General features: G+C 46.6%; 1 protein-coding gene across 1 annotated transcript in view; it reads left to right on the top strand.

The window, feature by feature from the left end:
• The first annotated feature begins 1,138 nt into the window (after positions 1–1,138).
• Positions 1,139–26,005, top strand: part of LOC122935570 (phosphofurin acidic cluster sorting protein 1-like) — a 163,848-nt gene continuing 138,981 nt past the window's right edge. The window contains exons 1-2 of the mRNA XM_044291334.1: positions 1,139–1,321; positions 22,500–22,587. Coding sequence (XP_044147269.1) covers positions 1,230–1,321; positions 22,500–22,587 — 180 coding nt within the window. The 5' untranslated portion in view covers positions 1,139–1,229. The remainder of the gene's footprint in view (positions 1,322–22,499; positions 22,588–26,005) is intronic.

The following is a 26,005-nucleotide window of genomic DNA, read 5'->3' as shown; positions in this document are numbered from 1 at the left end:
AAATGGGGCTTATGCTTTTGGAAAAGATTTGGATAATTTTTTTTATCGAGAAATAAGCATACGATTAGAGAAGTTTTTGGTTAAATAGAAAACATCTTCTCCATATAAATGGAACCATACCATAGAGTTGTAGACATTATGTGTTCTATCTGTGCTACATAAATTGGTCCAAACCGTTAATAAATTTTAGTTTTATAGCTAAAATAAGTGTAAAGACTGATGTATTCCGGCCGCATTCTCTGTAGATCTTTTCATGACCCTGGCATGTTTTCGTCTCAGCTCTGTGGGTAAGGCGGTTTACAGCAGTCCAACACTCTCATCACTGTAGGTTGGGCGGTTTACAGCAGTCCAACACTCTCATCACTGTAGGTTGGGCAGTTTCCAGCAGTCCAGCGCTCTCATCACTGTAGGTTGGGTTGTTTCCAGCAGTTTGGTGCTCTCATCGCTGTAGGTTAGGTGGTTTCCAACAGTCCAGCACTCTCATCACTGTAGGTTGGGTGGTTTCCAACAGTCTGGAGCTCTCATTGCTGTAGGTTGGGCGGTTTCCAACAGTCCGGCGCTCTCATCTCTGTAGATTGGGCAGTTTCCAGCAGTCCGGCACGCTCATCTCTGTAAGTTGGTCAGTTTCCAGAAGTCAGGCACACTCATTGCTGTAGGTTATGCGGTTTCTAGCAGTCCGGCACTCTCATCTCTGTAGGTTGGTTTGTTTACAGCAGTTTGGCGCTCTCATCGTTGTAGGTTGGGTGGTTTCCAGCAGTCCGGCACTCTCATCGTTGTAGGTTGGGTGGTTTCCAGCAGTCTGGCTCTCTCATCGCTGTAGGTTGGGTGGTTTCCAGAAGTCCGGCACTCTCATCTCTGTAGGTTGGGTGGTTTCCAGCAGTCCGGCACTCTCATCTCTGAAAGTTGGGTGGTTTCCAGCAGTCCGGCACTCTCATCTCTGTAGGTTGGGTGGTTTCCAGCAGTCCGGCACTCTCATCTCTGAAAGTTGGGTGGTTTCCACCAGATCTGACCCTCTGGTTGTGGGTGGAACAAGCACTTCTTGTGGGAGGATTCTGTAGAACTCTGTCTGCAGCCAATATGTTCTTCTGTCTCGTTCCAGGTTCTTTATGTCATCAGAACGGGTGATGATGGACAGAGGTGGAGGCCTTCTTCTCAGCAATGGTGGAAATACATCGCTGTGTCTTGGCCGGGGATTAGAAGCAGGACCCAACTTCAGTGGAGTGACAATAATGAGGCCTGAGGGGCCCGGCCCTGTGCCTGTCCCCATGAACCTCTTTGCCACATGGGAAGTGGACAGATGCTCCCCCAGCTGTGTTCCCAGGTATGTTGCCACTCACTGCATTCTACCATCACATCCACAGCTCATAATTGTCTCTGACATAATAACTGATGGGTGTTACCCTGGACACTGCCCGTGTTCAGACATGATGGGTGTTACCCTGGACGCTGCCCGCATTCAGACATGACAGGTGTTACCCTGCACATGGAGGCTTTCATTTTCTGCAGATGAGGTCTATAGTCGACTGTCCTGTGACACTTCATGAACACGTCACCAGAGAAGAAGATATTACAGTCTGTATGAGCAAAAAAGTAAGTAGCAGTGATTTTGGAGTAGCAGTGATGATGCAGGAGCAGTGATTTTGGAGTAGCAGTGATGATGCAGGAGCAGTGATGATGCAGGAGCAGTGATTTTGGAGTAGCAGTGATGATGCAGGAGCAGTGATTTTAGAGTAGCAGTGATCATGCAGGAGCAGTGATTTTGGAGTAGCAGTGATGATCCAGGAGCAGTGATTTTGGAGTAGCAGTGATGATGCAGGAGCAGTGATTTTGGAGTAGCAGTGATGATGCAGGAGCAGTGATTTTAGAGTAGCAGTGATGATGCAGGAGCAGTGATTTTAGAGTAGCAGTGATGATGCAGGAGCAGTGATTTTGAAGTAGCAGTGATGATGCAGGAGCAGTGATTTTGGAGTAGCAGTGATGATGCAGGAGCAGTGATTTTAGAGTAGCAGTGATCATGCAGGAGCAGTGATTTTGGAGTAGCAGTGATGATCCAGGAGCAGTGATTTTGGAGTAGCAGTGATGATGCAGGAGCAGTGATTTTGGAGTAGCAGTGATGATGCAGGAGCAGTGATTTTAGAGTAGCAGTGATGATGCAGGAGCAGTGATTTTGGAGTAGCAGTGATGATGCAGGAGCAGTGATTTTGAAGTAGCAGTGATGATGCAGGAGCTGTGATTTTGGAGTAGCAGTGATGATGCAGGAGCAGTGATTTTGGAGTAGCAGTGATGATGCAGGAGCAGTGATTTTGGAGTAGCAGTGATGATGCAGGAGCAGTTATTTTGGAGTAGCAGTGATGATGCAGGAGCAGTGATTTTGGAGTAGCAGTGATGATGCAGGAGCAGTGATTTTGGAGTAGCAGTGATTTTGGAGTAGCAGTGATGATGCAGGAGCAGTGATTTTGGAGTAGCAGTGATTATGCAGGAGCAGTGATTTTGGAGTAGCAGTGATTTTGGAGTAGCAGTCATGATACAGGAGCAGTGATTTTGGAGTAGCAGTGATGATGCAGGAGCAGTGATTTTAGAGTAACAGTGATGATGCAGGAGCAGTGATTTTGGAGTAGCAGTGATTTTGGCGTAGCAGTCATGATACAGGAGCAGTGATTTGGAGTAGCAGTGATGATGCAGGAGCAGTGATTTTGGAGTAGCAGTGATGATGCAGGAGCAGTGATTTTAGAGTAGCAGTGATGATGCAGGAGCAGTGATTTTGGAGTAGCAGTGATGATGCAGGAGCAGTGATTTTGGAGTAGCAGTGATGATGCAGGAGCAGTGATTTTGGAGTAGCAGTGATGATGCAGGAGCAGTGATTTTGGAGTAGCAGTAATGATGCAGGAGCAGTGATTTTGGAGTAGCAGTGATGATGCAGGAGCAGTGATTTTGGAGTAGCAGTGAGGATGCAGGAGCAGTGATGATGCAGTAGCAGTGATGATGCAGGAGCAGTGATTTTAGAGTAGCAGTGATGATGCAGGAGCAGTGATTTTGGAGTAGCAGTGATGATGCAGGAGCAGTGATTTTATAGTAGCAGTCATGATACAGGAGCAGTGATTTTGGAGTAGCAGTGATGATACAGTAGCAGTGATTTTGGAGTAGCAGTCATGATACAGGAGCAGTGATTTTGGAGTAGCAGTGATGATGCAGGAGCAGTGATTTTGGAGTAGCAGTCATGATGCAGGAGCAGTGATTTTGGAGTAGCAGTGATGATGCAGGAGCAGTGATTTTGGAGTAGCAGTGATGATACAGGAGCAGTGATTTGGGAGTAGCAGTGATGATACAGGAGCAGGATTTGGAGTAGCAGTGATGATACAGTAGCAGTGATTTGGAGTAGCAGTCATGATACAGAGCAGTGATTTTGGAGTAGCAGTCATGATACAGGAGCAGGATTTTGGATAGCAGTGATGAGGAGCAGTGATTTTGGAGAGTAGCAGTGATGAGCAGGCGCAGTGATTTTAGAGTAGCAGTGATGATGCAGGAGCAGTGATGATGCAGGAGCAGTGATTTTGGAGTAGCAGTGATGATGCAGGAGCAGTGATTTTGGAGTAGCAGTGATGATGCAGGAGCAGTGATTTTGGAGTAGCAGGTGATGATGCAGGAGCAGTGATTTTGGAGTAGCAGTGATGATGCAGGAGCAGTGATTTTGGAGTAGCAGTGATGCAGGAGCAGTGATTTTGGAGTAGCAGTGATGATGCAGGAGCAGTGATTTGGAGTAGCAGTGATGAATGCAAAAGCAGTGATTTTGGAGTAGCAGTGATGATGCAGGAGCAGTGATTTTGGAGTAGCAGTGATGATACAGGAGCAGTGATTTTAGAGTAGCAGTGATTTTGGAGTAGCAGTCATGATGCAGGAGCAGTGATTTTGGGAGTAGCAGTGATGATGCAGGAGCAGTGATTTTGGAGTAGCAGTGATTTTAGAGTAGCAGTGATGATGCAGGAGCAGTGATTTTGGAGTAGCAGTGATGATGCAGGAGCAGTGATTTTGGAGTAGCAGTGATGATGCAGGAGCAGTGATTTTGGAGTAGCAGTGATGCAGGAGCAGTGATTTTGGAGTAGCAGTGATGATGCAGGAGCAGTGATTTTGGAGTAGCAGTGATGATGCAAGAGCAGTGATTTTGGAGTAGCAGTGATGATGCAGGAGCAGTGATTTTAGAGTAGCAGTGATGATGCAGGAGCAGTGATTTTGGAGTAGCAGTGATGATGCAGGAGCAGTGATTTTGGAGTAGCAGTGATGATACAGGAGCAGTGATTTTAGAGTAGCAGTGATTTTGGAGTAGCAGTCATGATGCAGGAGCAGTGATTTTGGAGTAGCAGTGATGATGCAGGAGCAGTGATTTTGGAGTAGCAGTGATGATGCAGGAGCAGTGATTTTGGAGTAGCAGTGATGATGCAGGAGCAGTGATTTTGGAGTAGTAGTGATGATGCAGGAGCAGTGATTTTGGAGTAGCAGTGATGATACAGGAGCAGTGATTTTAGAGTAACAGTGATGATGCAGGAGCAGTGATTTTGGAGTAGCAGTGATGATGCAGGAGCAGTGATGATGCAGGAGCAGTGATTTTGGAGTAGCAGTGATTTTGGAGTAGCAGTGATGATGCAGGAGCAGTGATTTTGGAGTAGCAGTGATTTTAGAGTAGCAGTGATGATGCAGGAGCAGTGATTTTGGAGTAGCAGTGATGATGCAGGAGCAGTGATTTTGGAGTAGCAGTGATGATGCAGGAGCAGTGATTTTGGAGTAGCAGTGATGCAGGAGCAGTGATTTTGGAGTAGCAGTGATGATGCAGGAGCAGTGATTTTGGAGTAGCAGTGATGATGCAAGAGCAGTGATTTTGGAGTAGCAGTGATGATGCAGGAGCAGTGATTTTAGAGTAGCAGTGATGATGCAGGAGCAGTGATTTTGGAGTAGCAGTGATGATACAGGAGCAGTGATTTTAGAGTAGCAGTGATTTTGGAGTAGCAGTCATGATGCAGGAGCAGTGATTTTGGAGTAGCAGTGATGATGCAGGAGCAGTGATTTTGGAGTAGCAGTGATGATGCAGGAGCAGTGATTTTGGAGTAGTAGTGATGATGCAGGAGCAGTGATTTTGGAGTAGCAGTGATGATGCAGGAGCAGTGATTTTGGAGTAGCAGTGATGATGCAGGAGCAGTGATTTTGAAGTAGCAGTGATGATACAGGAGCAGTGATTTTAGAGTAACAGTGATGATGCAGGAGCAGTGATTTTGGAGTAGCAGTCATGATGCAGGAGCAGTGATGATGCAGGAGCAGTGATTTTGGAGTAGCAGTGATTTTGGAGTAGCAGTGATGATGCAGGAGCAGTGATTTTGGAGTAGCAGTGATGATGCAGGAGCAGTGATTTTGGAGTAGCAGTGATTTTGGAGTAGCAGTGATGATGCAGGAGCAGTGATTTTGGAGTAGCAGTGATGATGCAGGAGCAGTGATTTTGGAGTAGCAGTGATGATGCAGGAGCAGTGATTTTAGAGTAGCAGTGATGATGCAGGAGCAGTGATTTTGGAGTAGCAGTGATGATGCAGGAGCAGTGATTTTGGAGTAGCAGTGATGATACAGGAGCAGTGATTTTAGAGTAACAGTGATGATGCAGGAGCAGTGATTTTGGAGTAGCAGTCATGATGCAGGAGCAGTGATGATGCAGGAGCAGTGATTTTGGAGTAGCAGTGATGATGCAGGAGCAGTGATGATGCAGGAGCAGTGATTTTGGAGTAGCAGTGATGCAGGAGCAGTGATTTTGGAGTAGCAGTGATGATGCAGGAGCAGTGATTTTGGAGTAGCAGTGATGATGCAAGAGCAGTGATTTTGGAGTAGCAGTGATGATGCAGGAGCAGTGATTTTAGAGTAGCAGTGATTTTGGAGTAGCAGTGATTTTGGAGTAGCAGTGATGATGCAGGAGCAGTGATGATGCAGGAGCAGTGATTTTGGAGTAGCAGTGATGCAGGAGCAGTGATTTTGGAGTAGCAGTGATGATGCAGGAGCAGTGATTTTGGAGTAGCAGTGATGATGCAAGAGCAGTGATTTTGGAGTAGCAGTGATGATGCAGGAGCAGTGATTTTAGAGTAGCAGTGATGATGCAGGAGCAGTGATTTTAGAGTAGCAGTGATGATGCAGGAGCAGTGATTTTAGAGTAGCAGTGATGATGCAGGAGCAGTGATTTTGGAGTAGCAGTGATGATGCAGGAGCAGTGATTTTGGAGTAGCAGTGATTTTAGAGTAGCAGTGATGATGCAGGAGCAGTGATTTTGGAGTAGCAGTCATGATGCAGGAGCAGTGATGATGCAGGAGCAGTGATTTTGGAGTAGCAGTGATGATGCAGGAGCAGTGATGATGCAGGAGCAGTGATTTTGGAGTAGCAGTGATGCAGGAGCAGTGATTTTGGAGTAGCAGTGATGATGCAGGAGCAGTGATTTTGGAGTAGCAGTGATGATGCAAGAGCAGTGATTTTGGAGTAGCAGTGATGATGCAGGAGCAGTGATTTTAGAGTAGCAGTGATTTTGGAGTAGCAGTGATTTTGGAGTAGCAGTGATGATGCAGGAGCAGTGATGATGCAGGAGCAGTGATTTTGGAGTAGCAGTGATGCAGGAGCAGTGATTTTGGAGTAGCAGTGATGATGCAGGAGCAGTGATTTTGGAGTAGCAGTGATGATGCAAGAGCAGTGATTTTGGAGTAGCAGTGATGATGCAGGAGCAGTGATTTTAGAGTAGCAGTGATGATGCAGGAGCAGTGATTTTAGAGTAGCAGTGATGATGCAGGAGCAGTGATTTTAGAGTAGCAGTCATGATGCAGGAGCAGTGATTTTGGAGTAGCAGTGATGATGCAGGAGCAGTGATTTTGGAGTAGCAGTGATTTTAGAGTAGCAGTGATGATGCAGGAGCAGTGATTTTAGAGTAGCAGTGATGATGCAGGAGCAGTGATTTTGGAGTAGCAGTGATTTTGGCGTAGCAGTCATGATACAGGAGCAGTGATTTTGGAGTAGCAGTGATGATGCAAGAGCAGTGATTTTGGAGTAGCAGTGATGATGCAGGAGCAGTGATTTTGGAGTAGCAGTGATGATGCAGGAGCAGTGATTTTGGAGTAGCAGTGATGCAGGAGCAGTGATTTTGGAGTAGCAGTGATGATGCAGGAGCAGTGATTTTGGAGTAGCAGTGATGATGCAAGAGCAGTGATTTTGGAGTAGCAGTGATGATGCAGGAGCAGTGATTTTAGAGTAGCAGTGATGATGCAGGAGCAGTGATTTTGGAGTAGCAGTGATGATACAGGAGCAGTGATTTTAGAGTAGCAGTGATTTTGGAGTAGCAGTCATGATGCAGGAGCAGTGATTTTGGAGTAGCAGTGATGATGCAGGAGCAGTGATTTTGGAGTAGCAGTGATTTTAGAATAGCAGTGATGATGCAGGAGCAGTGATTTTGGAGTAGTAGTGATGATGCAGGAGCAGTGATTTTGGAGTAGCAGTGATGATACAGGAGCAGTGATTTTAGAGTAACAGTGATGATGCAGGAGCAGTGATTTTGGAGTAGCAGTCATGATGCAGGAGCAGTGATGATGCAGGAGCAGTGATTTTGGAGTAGCAGTGATTTTGGAGTAGCAGTTATGATGCAGGAGCAGTGATTTTGGAGTAGCAGTGATTTTAGAGTAGCAGTGATGATGCAGGAGCAGTGATTTTGGAGTAGCAGTGATGATGCAGGAGCAGTGATTTTGGAGTAGCAGTGATGATACAGGAGCAGTGATTTTAGAGTAACAGTGATGATGCAGGAGCAGTGATTTTGGAGTAGCAGTCATGATGCAGGAGCAGTGATGATGCAGGAGCAGTGATTTTGGAGTAGCAGTGATTTTGGAGTAGCAGTGATGATGCAGGAGCAGTGATTTTGGAGTAGCAGTGATGATACAGGAGCAGTGATTTTAGAGTAACAGTGATGATGCAGGAGCAGTGATTTTAGAGTAGCAGTGATTTTGGAGTAGCAGTCATGATGCAGGAGCAGTGATTTTGGAGTAGCAGTGATGATGCAGGAGCAGTGATTTTGGAGTAGCAGTGATTTTAGAATAGCAGTGATGATGCAGGAGCAGTGATTTTGGAGTAGTAGTGATGATGCAGGAGCAGTGATTTTGGAGTAGCAGTGATGATACAGGAGCAGTGATTTTAGAGTAACAGTGATGATGCAGGAGCAGTGATTTTGGAGTAGCAGTGATTTTAGAGTAGCAGTGATGATGCAGGAGCAGTGATTTTGGAGTAGCAGTGATGATGCAGGAGCAGTGATTTTGGAGTAGCAGTGATGATACAGGAGCAGTGATTTTAGAGTAACAGTGATGATGCAGGAGCAGTGATTTTGGAGTAGCAGTGATTTTGGAGTAGCAGTGATGATACAGGAGCAGTGATTTTGGAGTAGCAGTGATGATGCAGGAGCAGTGATTTTGGAGTAGCAGTGATGATACAGGAGCAGTGATTTTGGAATAGCTGTGATGATACAGGAGCAGTGATTTTGGAGTAGCAGTCATGATGCAGGAGCAGTGATTTTGGAGTAGCAGTGATGATGCAGGAGCAGTGATTTTGGAGTAGCAGTGATTTTAGAGTAGCAGTGATGATGCAGGAGCAGTGATTTTAGAGTAGCAGTGATGATGCAGGAGCAGTGATTTTGGAGTAGCAGTGATGATGCAGGAGCAGTGATTTTGGAGTAGCAGTGATGATGCAGGAGCAGTGATTTTGGAGTAGCAGTGATGATGCAGGAGCAGTGATTTTGGAGTAGCAGTCATGATGCAGGAGCAGTGATTTTGGAGTAGCAGTGATGATGCAGGAGCAGTGATTTTGGAGTAGCAGTGATTTTAGAGTAGCAGTGATGATGCAGGAGCAGTGATTTTAGAGTAGCAGTGATGATGCAGGAGCAGTGATTTTGGAGTAGCAGTGATGATGCAGGAGCAGTGATTTTGGAGTTACAGTGATGATGCAGGAGCAGTGATTTTGGAGTAGCAGTGATGATGCAGGAGCAGTGATTTTGGAGTAGCAGTGATGATGCAGGAGCAGTGATTTTGGAGTAGCAGTGATGATGCAGGAGCAGTGATTTTAGAGTAGCAGTGATGATGCAGGAGCAGTGATTTTAGAGTAGCAGTGATTTTGGAGTAGCAGTCATGATGCAGGAGCAGTGATTTTGGAGTAGCAGTGATGATGCAGGAGCAGTGATTTTGGAGTAGCAGTGATTTTAGAGTAGCAGTGATGATGCAGGAGCAGTGATTTTGGAGTAGCAGTGATGATGCAGGAGCAGTGATTTTGGAGTAGCAGTGATGATACAGGAGCAGTGATTTTGGAGTAGCAGTGATGATGCAGGAGCAGTGATTTTGGAGTAGCAGTGATGATACAGGAGCAGTGATTTTGGAGTAGCAGTGATGATGCAGGAGCAGTGATTTTGGAGTAGCAGTGATGATGCAGGAGCAGTGATTTTGGAGTAGCAGTGATGATACAGGAGCAGTGATTTTAGAGTAGCAGTGATGATACAGGAGCAGTGATTTTAGAGTAACAGTGATGATGCAGGAGCAGTGATTTTGGAGTAGCAGTGATGATGCAGGAGCAGTGATTTTGGAGTAGCAGTGATGATGCAAGAGCAGTGATTTTGGAGTAGCAGTGATGATGCAAGAGCAGTGATTTTGGAGTAGCAGTGATGATGCAGGAGCAGTGATTTTGGAGTAGCAGTCATGATGCAGGAGCAGTGATTTTGGAGTAGCAGTGATGATGCAGGAGCAGTGATTTTGGAGTAGCAGTGATGATGCAGGAGCAGTGATTTTGGAGTAGCAGTGATGATACAGGAGCAGTGATTTTGGAGTAGCAGTGATGATGCAGGAGCAGTGATTTTTGAGTAGTAGCCACCCTGCTGGATCCTCACTACAAGGACAGCATGCCGTCCTTACTTCTGTCACTGGAGTGTGAATGGAAGATGTGCAAGTACAAGCGAACTCTGGTAGAGGTGCTACTGATGGCGTTCCACCTGACAGCGGGGACTCAGTGGAAGCATAAGGCAGAGGAGGAGGTTGCCAACGCAGCTGGGGCTCCAACAGCACCTCAGAAGGCAGGGTTAGCATGGCCGACATGTGGAAAAGCTTTGTCAGCACAACAACCAGCACCACCGGCTGATATGGAGCGTCTTAGCAGGAGGCAGCATTTCACATGGTGGAGCAGTAAGTGGGCACACGCCTACACGGACTGGCTGACGGGTCAGCCCCTGCAACTTCTGGGTCTCCAAATTGGCCGGAGCTTGCCCTTTACATCTTGGAGGTGCTGGCCTGCCCTGCAGCCGGTGTATTGTCCGAACGTGTGTTTATCACAGTGGTGGTGGTGGGGGGGTTATCAGCTCAGTAGATAGAACTATAATAAAGATCTGGGGGTCAGAATATGGAGATGTAAAAGCAATTTTTTTTTGAATGCCCCAAATATATTTATATTGACAGTTGGAAGACCTCTTTCAATTGGTAAATTGTAAAACCCCCTCTGATTGGCTATGCAAATGAGGTAAGCAGGGATTGGTTCAAGAGCTTGGCTGGGAGGCAGATGGGTGTGGCCCATGACACTTTCATTTATTTTTACACTATTTAGACATAAAACCTATACATATGGGGTATCGTTGTAATCGTACTGGCCCCGAGAATGAAGGGCACGGGTCAGTTTTTCTGCAAATGGAACTCCGTAGTGACAAAACCCATAAAAAGGTGGACGAATTGCGGTTTTTTTTCTCCAATGCCACCCCATTTGGAATTTTTTCTCCGCTTCCCACTACATTGTGTGCCGTAATAAATGATGGCATTAGAAAGTACAAATCAAAAGTAAGCCCTCATATGGCTATGTTAATGGAAAAATAAAAAGTTATGGCTCAAGTAAGACAGGGAAGAAAAATGAAAAGGCAAAAACGAATAAACCTCTGGTATCCAGGGGGTTAATGGAAGTAGGCCTGGTCCACTCGACAATGACACGCAACTTAGCAGGATCCATACAAACTTTTTGTGGGAAAATAAGTAGCCCAGGAAGAAGACCTGTCTTACTCCAAACTCGCATTTAATCAACTTGGCTAATAAATGATAGTCCCTCAGCTTCTGAAGGACCTTTCTCACATGAAGAACAAGAGACGACCGATCAGGGGAGAACACCGGCATGTCGTCTTAGTACACCACAACAAACTGCTCAAGAAAGAAAGAATATGTCGTTAACCAGGATTTGGAAAACGGATGGGGCATTACACAGTCCGAAGGCCATCACCGGGTTTTAGAAATGCCTCCATCCTTCTTCCCTACAAAAAAGAATCGGCCCCTACAGGAGAAACGGATGGATGGATGTGACCTTTCTTGAAACTATCTTGGACTTACTCTCTCATAGCCAGTCTCTCAGCCCAGAGAGATTAAATATCCGACCCTTAGGGAGATTAGCTCCAGGGACTAATATCCTGGACTAATTTATGTGCTATATGTCGGCACTGTTGACTGTCCTTTTTAATGTATTTAATATATGGTATTTCCTACTATCAGGCTGGCATTGTCATTGCATCTATTCGCCCCTAGGTGGTGCTGGTGCCACATATTATATGTAGCTTGAGGTGTGTTAATAAAGTTAGTTCAAGTTGAGAGAGAGAGAGAGAGGAGAAGGAAGTGTATGGAGGAGGTGAACAGCAAAAGCCTTTCTTTCCTCTGGGCCCTGATCAAGTCTGGAGAAGTGGAGAAGACAGACCAAGTAGTCACAGCAACCCAGCACAGACAAGTGAGTCTATGTACTAATATAAAGCAAGTCTAGTGAAGATTAGAGCTGAGTCTAGCCAAGGGACTTCACAAGCACCAGTGACCGGGAGGAACATAAAGGTACCTGGACGATTAGTGTGCAGAATTATCCTTTTCCACTAAATGCCTTTTGGAACATAGTGAACCGGAATATTTCAGGAGAGCATCCTACATCAAATAATGGAGCAGAGAGTTTGCCTGCCATGAGGAAGAACGCCCTTATTAGATTGCTCAACATAAGTAAGAAATCATTATATTCAGTATCTGAGTGCTAGAGATTGGACTCAAGTCAAAACTATTTAAGCAAGAATTGTCATCCTGCCTGTTAAAGCTACAGTTTCGAGAGAACTCCTCAACTGACAATTGCCAGACCTGTATTAAGGAATTCCAGCTAAAGTAACATCTGGATTATTACCTTTAACATATAAACGAACTGTAACAACTGTCCTGAGACCAGTGATTCAGTAAATGTTCAACTGTTTTACTACAACTGACTCCTCATCCTTTCTACCACCCTCAATATTTGCACCTTACGGTGCTGGCATCACGAACACGGGGGCCCAGCCACCAAAGCACCTTAAACACCTATACCATCAAGGGCACCTCAACTTCCATCTGGCTGGTGTTCCCTGCACTAGAGAGTGTCCCGGAAGATTTAGTGCTGACTTCCCCATCACTGCACGCCGGCCCAGGGAGGCTCTGCTAACCGTGAGTAAATGAACTACTACCGCCATTGGCCCATTATGCCTCACGTGTTTACCCCCGCGGCACGGTCGCTGCACAATCGTATTTTCTATGGGCTGGCAAGGTCTCAGAAGCCTCCTTAGAGAATACATCCTGAAAATCTCGGATAAACCCAGGAATGGAACACATATCCAGGCCGGCAAGCTGAACAGACAGGCAGGGACTAGGACACTGAGGGCCCCACGTAATCAGCTCTCCAGAACTCCAATCAAAATTTGGGGAGTTGTTTTTTAGCCAGGATAACGCCAAAACAACCTCAGCAGATAAACTGTGCAAAACAAAAAGTGAACATTTTTCAGAATGGACCCACCGTCATCACTAAATCAATAGTCTGTCATTCTATAAACCCTCCGACTGGTGTCTATTCCAGACACAGGAATAGGTTTATGTAACTCGCGCACTACAAGACCCAGAGCAGAAATAAAATCATAATTAACAAAATTTGCAGCGGACCCTTAATCAACAAAATCACTACCAGTAACAGTCCTTCCATGTGAAGATAAACTCACAGGCAGAAGTAATCTACCACACTTCTTGGGAAATGCCAGTGCGTCTGAGTGACCTCCCCGATCACCCGCCGTCGGGATCACAGTGCAGGATCGCAGTTGATGAGCAGGGCTGCCGCAGTAGAAGCACAGTCTGTTCTTTCGCCGATGCTCCTGCTGCTGAGATACTGTGCCACCAACCTGCTTAGGATCCTCGGATTCTTCAGGGGTCTCGGATCCAGAAGGTTTACTGAGGGATGGGCACAGACAGTCCTCTCACGCTTGCGTTCTCCATATGCCTGTCAAGGCGATTCGCCAAAGACATCGCTTCTTCAAGGGAACCTGGGGTGGGATGACTAACTAGCAGATCCTTTAAGGTGTCAGAAAGACCAAGCCTAAACCGGATCCTCAGGCTGGATGGTTCCAACCGGAGGCAGTACACCATTTGCGGAGATCAGCACAGTACTCCTCCACTTAGAGAGAAGAGCTGACTCTCAGCATGATCCGCTCTATCCGGCTCATCCTTCCTCTGTAGTATAATGTCCTATCTATAGGATCCTGTGACGGTGCGGTTCACTGTGACAGTTGGGGCTGTGCACGCTGGCTGCAGGCTCTCTTACGTACTGGCTGCAGGCGGACTCCTGTGTATGCTGGTTGCTTGGGGCTGCGGTGTTGTGTGTGAACTGTTGTCTGTGTTTGTGTCTCCCCACGTCCATATATCTGTCACTGGTGCCGTGCAGGCTGGCTGTATGCGCTTTGTGTACTGGCTGTGGCATTCCCATGTATGCTGGTTCTGTGATGCGTGCTGGCTGCGGCCTTGTGAGTATGGATGCAGTGTGTGGTTCTGTTACTCCTTGTTGTGTAACCTGGTACTGGCTGCAGTTCTCCTGTGTATGCTGGTTGTTGTTTAGGCATGCTGGCTGCAGCATTCTGCGACTGGTGTGCACTGACGCTTGTGATTGTTCTATGGTTCTTGGTACTCCTGGTTCTGATGGGGTTAACATTCCCTGGTCTAGTCCGGGGTTTGGTTTATCAGGTGGCCTCATTATGCAGCTATTTCTACCTGTGAGCTGTGAGGCTTGTGCCTTGCTGGGTGTAGCCCTTGCTGCTGACCCAGGGGGGGTTGCCATCTGCCCTTCTATGCGGTGTCGCCGGGTAAAGCATTGATGTTGTGTCCTGTCTGCTCCATGTCTAGCCTGGCAGTGCTCCACTGCTTCTGATCCTGTCTGCTCCATGTCTAGCCTGGCAGTGCTCCACTGCTTCTGATCCTGTCTGTTCCATGTATAGCCTGGCAGTGCTCCACTGCTTCTGCTCCTGTCTGTTCCATGTATAGCCTGGCAGTGCTCCACTGCTTCTGATCCTGTCTGCTCCATGTCTAGCCTGGCAGTGCTCCACTGCTTCTGATCCTGTCTGTTCCGTGTATAGCCTGGCAGTGCTCCACTGCTTCTGATCCTGTCTGTTCCATGTATAGCCTGGCGGTGCTCCACTGCTTCTGATCCTGTCTGTTCCATGTCTAGCCTGGCAGTGCTCCACTGCTTCTGATCCTGTCTGTTCCATGTATAGCCTGGCAGTGCTCCACTGCTTCTGATACTGACTGTTCCATGTATAGCCTGGCAGTGTAACTGCTTCTGATCCTGTCTGTTCCATGTATAGCCTGGCAGTGCTCCTCTGCTTTTGATCTTGTCTGTTCCATGTCTAGCCTGGCAGTGCTCCACTGCTTCTGATCCTGTCTGTTCCATGTCTAGCCTGGCAGTGCTCCACTGCTTCTGATCTTGTCTGTTACATGTATAGCCTGGCAGCGTACTGCTTCTGATCCTGCCTGTTCCATGTATAGCCTGGCAGTGCTCTACTGCTTCTGATCCTGTCTGTTCCATGTATGGCCTGGCAGTGCTCCACTGCATCTGATCCTGTCTGTTCCATGTTTAGCCTGGCAGTGCTCCACTGCTTCTGATCCTGTCTGTTCCATGTATAGCCTGGTAGTGCTCCACTGCTTCTGATCCTGTCTGTTCCGTGTATAGCCTGGCAGTGCTCCACTGCTTCTGATCCTGTCTGTTCCATGTATAGCCTGGCAGTGCTCTACTGCTTCTGATCCAGTCTGTTCTATGTATAGCCTGGCAGTGCTCCACTGCTTCTGATTCTGTCTGTTCCATGTATAGCCTGGTAGTGCTCCTCTGCTTCTGTTCCATGTCTAGCCTGGTAGTGCTCCACTGCTTCTGATCCTGTCTGTTCCATGTATAGCCTGGCAGTGCTCCACTGCTTCTGATCCTGTCTGTTCCATGTATAGCCTGGTAGTGCTCCTCTGCTTCTGTTCCATGTCTAGCCTGGTAGTGCTCCACTGCTTCTGATCCTGTCTGTTCCATGTATAGCCTGGCAGTGCTCCACTGCTTCTGATCCTGACTGTTCCATGTCTAGCCTGGCAGTGCTCCATTGCATCTGATCCTGTATGTTCCATGTATAGCCTGGTAGTGCTCTACTGCTTCTGATCCTGTCTGTTCCATGTATAGCCTGGCAGTGCTCCACTGCTTCTGATCCTGTCTGCTCCATGTCTAGCCTGGCAGTGCTCTACTGCTTCTGATCCTGTCTGTTCCATGTATAGCCTGGCAGTGCTCCACTGCTTCTGATCCTGTCTGCTCCATGTCTAGCCTGGCAGTGCTCCACTGCTTCTGATCCTGTCTGTTCCATGTATAGCCTGGCAGTGCTCCATTGCATCTGATCCTGTATGTTCCATGTATAGCCTGGTAGTGCTCTACTGCTTCTGATCCTGTCTGTTCCATGTATAGCCTGGCAGTGCTCCACTGCTTCTGATCCTGTCTGCTCCATGTCTAGCCTGGCAGTGCTCTACTGCTTCTGATCCTGTCTGTTCCATGTATAGCCTGGCAGTGCTCCACTGCTTCTGATCCTGTCTGCTCCATGTCTAGCCTGGCAGTGCTCTACTGCTTCTGATCCTGTCTGTTCCATGTCTAGCCTGGCAGTGCTCCACTGCTTCTGATCCTGTCTGCTCCATGTCTAGCCTGGCAGTGTAACTGCTTCTGATCCTGTCTGTTCCATGTCTAGCCTGGCAGTGCTCCACTGCTTCTGATCCTGTCCTGTGTATGTCTTGCCTTCGTGAGACGGCTCCTGGGTTTTCTATAAAGAGTACATCTAGTCTGTGTGCAGCTGTGTCTGTGACCGACATGCTTCCGTTCTGCATGGGGTCCAGGCATCTGCTTGTGTGTTGCTTACCGTTTGTCGTCTGCTCCATGTCCTGAGTGTGTTTGGGTTCCGGTCCTTCTATTGTCTGTTCTGTTGGTGCTTTCACTAGTGTTCAGGTAGCGGCCAAGTGTACCTCCTGGTGGTGTGACCAGTGAGCCCTCGGCCAAGTTCATCCCCACCACCAGGGGCTCTGTGAAGAACGGGGCTCACTGGTTCTCTGCCCCCTGGGATTGGCCTCCACTATTGCCTAACCTGCTTATCCTCTACTGTCATGTCCATTCATTACATGTGTAATAAAGTACTCTGCCGGTCTGATAGCTACCTGCCTGTGTCCTGTTTACAAGATGCTTCGGAGGTCTGCCTTGGACCCCCGGATCGTGACAGCTCTTCTCTATCCTCTGTAGTATAATGTCCTGTCTATAGGCTCCTCCTCTTCCTCTGTAGTATAATGTCCTGTCTATAGGCTCCTCCTCTTCCTCTGTAGTATAATGCCTTGTCTATAGGCTCCTCCTCTTCCTCTGTAGTATAATGACCTGTCTATAGGCTCCTCTCCTTCCTCTGTAGTATAATGTCCTGTCTATAGGCTCCTCTCACTCCTCTGTAGTATTATGTCCTGTCTATAGGCTCCTCCCCTTCCTCTGTAGTATAATGTCCTGTCTATAGGCTCCTCCTCTCCCTCTGTAGTATAATGCCCTGTCTATAGTCTCCTCCTCTTCCTCTGTAGTATAATGCCCTGTCTATAGGCTCCTGTGGTGAAACCAACCCCGCCACGGTGTTTTGGAGGGGGCTGTTTGCCAGCCTCCTGCCCCAGGATTACGGCCCTTTGAGATACTTTTGCTAACTTTTAAGCCCCTGAACCTATTCAAGTGAATTTTGGTTAGGTTTGTCCCCAAGTTATACTGTTTAAATTGATGTAAGTTATATGTATGGACAATGTAACCTCACAAAGTTGTAACAATTTATAATAAGTGTCACTTGTCAGCTTGGAATATGCTGGGTGTGGTTCTATTGTCCCATTATCCCATTGTGCCATTGTTCTATTGTGTGTTTAAATGGTGATGTCTGTCCTGTTGTCTCCACATGTGTATTGGCGATCTCCCTTTGTCCTGAGAGATAATTGGATTGCCCTCGGTTGTCTCCGGGACAGAGAGGAGGAAACCATGATGCATTGTGGGGATGTGTTGTATCTGTTCTGTGTCGCAGTCTCCCTTCTGGTCCTCTAGGGGGCGTGAACGATTGGTTGCTGTACTTGCATTGTGTGTGTTGTAAGATATTGATTGGTTGGATTTCAAAACCCTGTTGGCAGTACTATGTTTGTTTGTTATGAATAAAAGAAGCTGTACCTGAAGTACAGTCAGACCACTGCTTGACTCTCAACACAGAGCCTTGTCTCGTTATTGGGGGGATTCCCTGTATGCTGTTAGAGACTGATTGCCAGGAGTGTAAGCTGATTGTATGCTTTTCCTGTTCGTCTGCTGGCAGCTATTCGTGAGTGTAACGACACCGTTTAAGCAGACAAGGGGTTAAAATCCGTTTAGGCGATATACCCCTTTCTGAGAGACAGGCACAGCTACTGCAGAACACCAACCTCCCGAACTGGATACAAAATAGCACTCCAAACTGGAACCTCGCGAATAGCTGCCAGCAGACGAACAGGAAAAGCGTACAGTCAGCTTACACTCCTGGCAATCAGTCTCTAACAGCATACAGGAAATCCCCCCAATAACAAGACAAGGCTCCGTGTTGAGGGTCAAGCAGTGCTCTGACGTGCTGGCACACCCAGCCTGGTTTTTATTACAGTTGTTGCAAATACAGGTCCGCCCACAGGGTTTTGAAATACAACCAATCAGTAATTCACAACACACACAATGTAAATACAGCAACCAATCGTTCCCGCCCCCTAGAGGACCAGAAGGGAGACTGCGACACAGAACAGATACAACACATCCCCACAATGCATCATTGTTTCCTCCTCTCTACCTGGGAGACGACCGAAGACAATCCAATTATCTCTCAGGACAAAGGGAGATCGCCAATACACATGTGGAGACAACAGGACAGACATCACCATTTAAACACACAATGGGACAATAGAACCACATCCAGCATATTCCTCCCAAGCTGACAAGTTACACTTATTATAAATTGTTACAACTTTGTGAGGTTACATTGTCCATACATATAACTTAAACATCAATTTAAACAGTATAACTTGGGGGACAAACCTATCCAAAATTCACTTGAATAGGTTCAGGGGTTCAAAAGTTAAGATGGGCCATAATCCTGAGGCAAGAGGCCTATAACCAGCCCCCTCCAAAACACCGTGGCGAGGTTGGTTTCGCCACAGCGAGGTTCCAGTTTGGAGTGCTATTTTGTATCCAGTTCGGGAGTTTGGTGTTCTGCAGTAGCTGTGCCTGTATTCAGAAAGGGGCATATCGCCTAAATGGATTTTAACCCCTTGTCTGCTGAAACGGTCCGTTACAATTGGTGGCAAGTGGCGGGATCGTTCCTACAGCCAGAAGGACAGCTACAGGAGACACCATTTCTGTGGATTCTACAATTTAAGGGCAACGCATGTCTCAGTACAGCGACCCTAAAAGCACCAGGATGGAACCAGCAGTGGAGTACAGATACTCTGTTGAGGAATTTGACCGTATCATGTGGTTGCGGCTAAACTTCTTCGGACCCAATCCAGCTGAGAAATACGTGAAGTTTGTGAGGAGTCTAGTGTTCAAGACCCTACTATACCGGGCAGAAGGTTACGGTCAGCTGCCACGTTGGGTGGACCTCCATCAGAAGTTACAGTTGCGGGACAGAGGGAGCCCAGTCTCCATTCCCCAGCGGCAGTGTGAAGTGCAGGGAGAGGAGAGCAGCGTCCTCCCTTTCCCCAGCGGCAGGCTGAGTTACAGGGGGCAGAGACAGTCGGCCCTGTCCCCCAGCAACAGAAGGATTTGTTGGGAACTGGGAGCCTAGTCTCCATTCCCCAGCGGCAGCTTAATGCACTAGGGGGAGACAGTAAGCCAAACAACTGTGCAGATGGGACCGCGGTCTCTGCACTCACAGCACAGGGGGTAGGGACAGTCGGTCCTGTCCCCCAGCAACAGGGCTGTTTAGCCAAAGAGGAGACAGTCGGTTTCCCCCTCAAACAACCAGATCTCCAGCCATCTCCGCAGGGATACCAGGAGGAGGAGGTAAGCGAGCCCTCCCCTTCCCAGCTACTTCCCAACCGAGTTCTGGGGGCAGGGGATGAGCCTGCAATACCCACTGATCCCTTCCCAGTGGAAGAGCTGGCATCAGGGCAGAGAGCCGCTAGCCTCTGCTCCACCGACCCCCCTTGTTACAGGACTGGCTTGTACCCCCCTCACCCCAGCGGAAGAGCTGGCATCTGGGCAGAGCGCAGTCGGCCTCTGCCCACCAAGTACCTACAGCTCCAAGCTGGAGAACCACAAAGCAAGGAGTAGCAGATGCACACTCAACAGCTGGGGACCTACAGAACAGAGCCAGGCCCCAAAATTCAACAGGTCCAGTATTGGGTTGTGGGTGGGCTGCCAGACTAACTCAGGTACCGACCGGCGTGAGGTCAGGTATCTGGTTAGTCTTCCCTGGGGGGGGGGGGAGATGTGTGGCGAAACCAACCTCGCCACTGTGTTTTGGAGGGGGCTGTTTGCCAGCCTCCTGCCCCAGGATTACGGCCCTTTGAGATACTTTTGCTAACTTTTAAACCCCTGAACCTATTCAAGTGAATTTTGGTTAGGTTTGTCCCCAAGTTATACTGTTTAAATTGATGTAAGTTATATGTATGGACAATGTAACCTCACAAAGTTGTAACAATTTATAATAAGTGTAACTTGTCAGCTTGGGAGGAATATGCTGGGTGTGGTTCTATTGTCCCATTGTGTGTTTAAATGGTGATGTCTGTCCTGTTGTCTCCACATGTGTATTGGCGATCTCCCTTTGTCCTGAGAGATAATTGGATTGCCCTCGGTTGTCTCTTGGACAGAGAGGAGGAAACCATGATGCATTGTGGGGATGTGTTGTATCTGTTCTGTGTCGCAGATTCCCTTCTGGTCCCCTAGGGGGCGTGAACGATTGGTTGCTGTACTTGCATTGTGTGTGTTGTAAGATATTGATTGGTTGGATTTCAAAACCCTGTGGGCAGTACTATGTTTGTTTGTTATGACCAAAAGAGGCTGTACCTGAAGTACAGTCAGACCACTGCTTGACTCTCAACACGGAGCCTTGTCTCGTTATTGGGGGGATTCCCTGTATGCTGTTAGAGACTGATTGCCAGGAGTGTAAGCTGATTGTATGCTTTTCCTGTTCGTCTGCTAGCAGCTATTCGCGAGGTTCCAGTTTGGAGTGCTATTTTGTATCCAGTTCGGGAGTTTGGTGTTCTGCAGTAGCTGTGCCTGTTTCTCAGAAAGGGGCATATCGCCTAAACGGATTTTAACCCCTTGTCTGCTGAAACGGTCCGTTACAGCTCCTCTCCTTCCTCTGTAGTATAATGTCCTGTCTATAGGCTCCTCTCCTTCCTCTGTAGTATAATGCCTTGTCTATAGGCTCCTCTCCATCCTCTGTAGTATAATGCCCTGTCTATAGGCTCCTCTCCTTCCTCTGTAGTATAATGTCCTGTCTATAGGCTCCTCTCCTTCCTCTGTAGTATAATGCCCTGTCTATAGGCTCCTCTCCTTCCTCTGTAGTATAATGTCCTGTCTATAGGCTCATCTCCTTCCTCTGTAGAATAATGCCCTGTCTATAGGCTCCTCTCCTTCCTCTGTAGTATAATGCCTTGTCTATAGGCTCCTCTCCATCCTCTGTAGTATAATGCCCTGTCTATAGGCTCCTCTCCTTCCTCAGTAGTATAATGTCCTGTCTATAGGCTCCTCCTCTTCCTCTGTAGTATAATGCCCTGTCTATAGGCTCCTCCTCTTCTTCTGTAGTATAAGGCCCTGTCTATAGGCTCCTCCTCTTCCTCTGTAGTATAAGGCCCTGTCTATAGGCTCCTCCTCTTCCTCTGTAGTATAATGCCCTGTCTATAGGCTCCTCCTCTACCTCTGTAGTATAATGCCCTGTCTATAGGCTCCTCCTCTTCCTCTGTAGTATAATGCCCTGTCTATGGGCTCCTCCTCTTCCCCTGTAGTATAATGCCCTGTCTATAGGCTCCTCCTCTTCCTCTGTTGTATAATGCCCTGTCTATAGGCTCCTCCTCTTCCTCTGCAGTATAATGCTCTGTCTATAGGCTCCTCCCCTACCTCTGTAGTATGATATCCTGTATTTAGGCTCCTCCTCTTCCTCTGTAGTATAATGCCCTGTCTATAGGCTTCTTTCCATCCTCTGTAGTATAATGCCCTGTCTATAGGCTCCTTTCCATCCTCTGTAGTATAATGCCCTGTCTATAGGCTCCTCCTCTTCCTCTGTAGTATAATGCCCTGTCTATTGGCTTATCTCCTTCCTCTGTAGTATAATGCCCTGTCTATAGGCTCCTCTCCATCCTTTGTAGTATAATTCCCTGTCTATAGGCTCCTCTCCCTCCTCTGTAGTATAATGCCCTGTCTATAGGCTCCTCCTCTTCCTCTGTAGTATAAGGCCCTGTCTGTAGGCTCCTCCTCTTCCTCTGTAGTATAATGCCCTGTCTATAGGCTCCTCCTCTACCTCTGTAGTATAATGCCCTGTCTATAGGCTCCTCCTCTACCTCTGTAGTATAATGTCCTGTCTATAAGCTCCTCCTCTTCCTCTATAGTATAATGCCCTGTCTATAGGCCCCTCCTCTTCCTCTATAGTATAATTCCCTGTCTATAGGCTCCTCTCCCTCCTCTGTAGTATAATGCCCTGTCTATAGGCTCCTCTCCCTCCTCTGTAGTATAATGCCCTGTCTATAGGCTCCTCCTCTTCCTCTGTAGTATAAGGCCCTGTCTGTAGGCTCCTCCTCTTCCTCTGTAGTATAATGCCCTGTCTATAGGCTCCTCCTCTACCTCTACCGTATAATGCCCTGTCTATAGGCTCCTCCTCTACCTCTGTAGTATAATGTCCTGTCTATAAGCTCCTCCACTTCCTCTATAGTATAATGCCCTGTCTATAGGCCCCTCCTCTTCCTCTATAGTATAATGCCCTGTCTATAGGCCCCTCCTCTTCCTCTATAGTATAATGCCCTGTCTATAGGCCCCTCCTCTTCCTCTGTAGTATAATGCCCCGTCTATAGGCTCCTCTCCTTCCTCTATAGGGTCTTTTGCACCATCGTGGGATGTGGGTCATGTGACTGATGATGTTTTCTTATTTCTTTCAGACTTTGCAGTTTGACCCTCAAGAAACTCCTGGTGCTGAGAGAACTGGACAGAGATCTGAGCTCAGTCGTCATTGCCGTGAAGCTGCAGGTCTGATATCTGTCAGTGAATGGAGTAGTACACCGCTCTGATAGCTGTCAGTGAATGGAGTATTATACCGCTCTGATAGCTGACAGTCAATGGAGTATTATACCGCTCTGATAGCTGACAGTGAATGGAGTATTATACCGCTCTGATAGCTGACAGTGAATGGAGTATTATACCGCTCTGATAGCTGACAGTGAATGGAGTATTATACCGCTCTGATAGCTGACAGTGATTGGAGTATTATACCGTGGAGTATATACAGGGAGTGCAGAATTATTAGGCAAGTTGTATTTTTGAGGATTAATTTTATTATTGAACAACAACCATGTTCTCAATGAACCCAAAAAACTCATTAATATCAAAGCTGAATATTTTTGGAAGTAGTTTTTAGTTTGTTTTTAGTTTTAGCTATTTTAGGGGGATATCTGTGTGTGCAGGTGACTATTACTGTGCATAATTATTAGGCAACTTAACAAAAAACAAATATATACCCATTTCAATTATTTATTTTTACCAGTGAAACCAATGTAACATCTCAACATTCACAAATATACATTTCTGACATTCAAAAACAAAACAAAAACAAATCAGTGACCAATATAGCCACCTTTCTTTGCAAGGTCACTCAGAAGCCGCCATCCATGGATTCTGTCAGTGTTTTGATCTGTTCACCATCAACATTGCGTGCAGCAGCAACCACAGCCTCCCAGACACTGTTCAGAGAGGTGGACTGTTTTCCCTCCTTGTAAATCTCACATTTGATGATGGACCACAGGTTCTCAATGGGGTTCAGATCAGGTGAACAAGGAGGCCATGTCATTAGATTTTCTTCTTTTATACCCTTTCTTGCCAGCCACGCTGTGGAGTACTTGGACGCGTGTGATGGAGCATTGTCCTGCATGAAAAGCATGTTTTTCTTACCTTGCAGACTTCTTCCTGTACCACTGCTTGAAGAAGGTGTCTTCCAGAAACTGGCAGTAGGACTGGGAGTTGAGCTGGATTCCATCCTCAACCCAAAAAGGCCCCACAAGCTCATCTTTGATGATACCAGTCCAAACCAGTACTCCACCTCCACCTTGCTGGCGTCTGAGTCGGACTGGAGCTCTCTGCCCTTTACCAATCCAGCCATCTGGCCCATCAAGACTCACTCTCATTTCATCAGTCCATAAAACCTTAGAACAATCAGTCTTGAGATATTTCTTGGCCCAGTCTTGACGTTTCAGCTTGTGTGTCTTGTTCAGTGGTGGTCGTCTTTCAGCCTTTCTTACCTTGGCCATGTCTCTGAGTATTGCACACCTTGTGCTTTTGGGCACTCCAGTGATGTTGCAGCTCTGAAATATGGCCAAACTGGTGGCAAGTGGCATCTTGGCAGCTGCACGCTTGACTTTTCTCAGTTCATGGGCAGTTATTTTGCGCCTTGGTTTTTCCACACGCTTCTTGCGACCCTGTTGACTATTTTGAATGAAACGCTTGATTGTTCGATGATCGCGCTTCAGAAGCTTTGCAATTTTAAGAGTGCTGCATCCCTCTGCAAGATATCTCACTATTTCTGACTTTTCTGAGCCTGTCAAGTCCTTCTTTTGACCCATTTTGCCAAAGGAAAGGAAGTTGCCTAATAATTATGCACACCTGATATAGGGTGTTGATGTCATTAGACCACACCCCTTCTCATTACAGAGATGCACATCACCTAATATGCTTAATTGGTAGTAGGCTTTCCAGCCTATACAGCTTGGAGTAAGACAACAGCATAAAGAGGATGATGTGGTCAAAATACTCATTTGCCTAATAATTCTGCACGTAGTGTACAGTGAATGGAGTATTATACTGTTCTCAAAGCTGACAGTGAATGGAGTTTTATACCACTTTGATAGCTGACAGTGAATGGAGTATTATACCGTGGAGTATATACAGTGAATGGAGTATTATACCGTGCAGTATATACAGTGAATGGAGTATTATACTGTTCTCAAAGCTGACAGTGAATGGAGTTTTATACCACTTTGATAGCTGACAGTGAATGGAGTATTATACCGTGGAGTATATACAGTGAATGGAGTATTATACCGTGGAGTATATACAGTGAATGGAGTATTATACTGTTCTCAAAACTGACAGTAAATGTTGTATTATACCGCTCTGATAGCTGACAGTAAATGGAGTATTATACCACTCTGATAGCTGAAATGGAATGGACTATTATACCGCTCTGATAGCGGACAGTGAATGGAGTATTATACTGTGGAGTATATACAGTTAATGGTGTATTATACCGCTCTGATAGCTGAAAGGGAATGGAGTATTATTCCGCTCTGATAGCTCACAGTGAATGGAATAGTATACCATAGAGTATATACAGTGAGTGGAGTTTTATACAGTGGAGTATATACAGTGAGTGGAGTTTTATACAGTGCAGTATATACAGTGAGTGGAGTATTATACCGTGCAGTATATACAGTGAGTGGAGTATTATACCGTGCAGTATATACAGTGAGTGGAGTATTATACCATGGAGTATATACATTGAGTGGAGTATTATACCGTGCAGTATATACAGTGAGTGGAGTATTATACCGTGCAGTATATACAGTGAGTGGAGTATTATACCGTGCAGTATATACAGTGAGTGGAGTATTATACCATGGAGTATATACATTGAGTGGAGTATTATACCGTGCAGTGTATACAGTGAGTGGAGTATTATACGTGCAGTATATACAGTGAGTGGAGTATTATACCATGCAGTATATACAGTGAGTGGAGTATTATACCGTGCAGTATATACAGTGAGTGGAGTATTATACCGTGCAGTATATACAGTGAGTGGAGTATTGTACCGTGCAGTATATACAGTGAGTGGAGTATTATACCGTGCAGTATATACAGTGAGTGGAGTATTATACCGTGCAGTATATACAGTGGGTGGAGTATTATACCGTGCAGTATATACAGTGAGTGGAGTATTATACCGTGCAGTATATACAGTGAGTGGAGTATTATACCGTGCAGTATATACAGTGAGTGGAGTATTATACCGTGCAGTATATACAGTAAGTGGAGTATTATACCGTGCAGTATATACAGTGAGTGGAGTATTATACCGTGCAGTATATACAGTGAGTGGAGTATTATACCGTGCAGTATATACAGTGGGTGGAGTATTATACCGTGCAGTATATACAGTGAGTGGAGTATTGTACCATGCAGTATATACAGTGAGTGGAGTATTGTACCGTGCAGTATATACAGTGAGTGGAGTATTATACCGTGCAGTATATACAGTGAGTGGAGTATTATACCGTGCAGTATATACAGTGAGTGGAGTATTATACCGTGCAGTATATACAGTGGGTGGAGTATTATACCGTGCAGTATATACAGTGGGTGGAGTATTGTACCGTGCAGTATATACAGTGAGTGG

Source organism: Bufo gargarizans, chromosome 4, assembly GCF_014858855.1.
Source record: "Bufo gargarizans isolate SCDJY-AF-19 chromosome 4, ASM1485885v1, whole genome shotgun sequence".
In the NCBI taxonomy this organism is placed as follows: Eukaryota; Metazoa; Chordata; class Amphibia; order Anura; family Bufonidae; genus Bufo; species Bufo gargarizans.
Note: the sequence above shows the minus strand (reverse complement) of the source record. Positions and strands in the feature narration are given on the sequence as shown.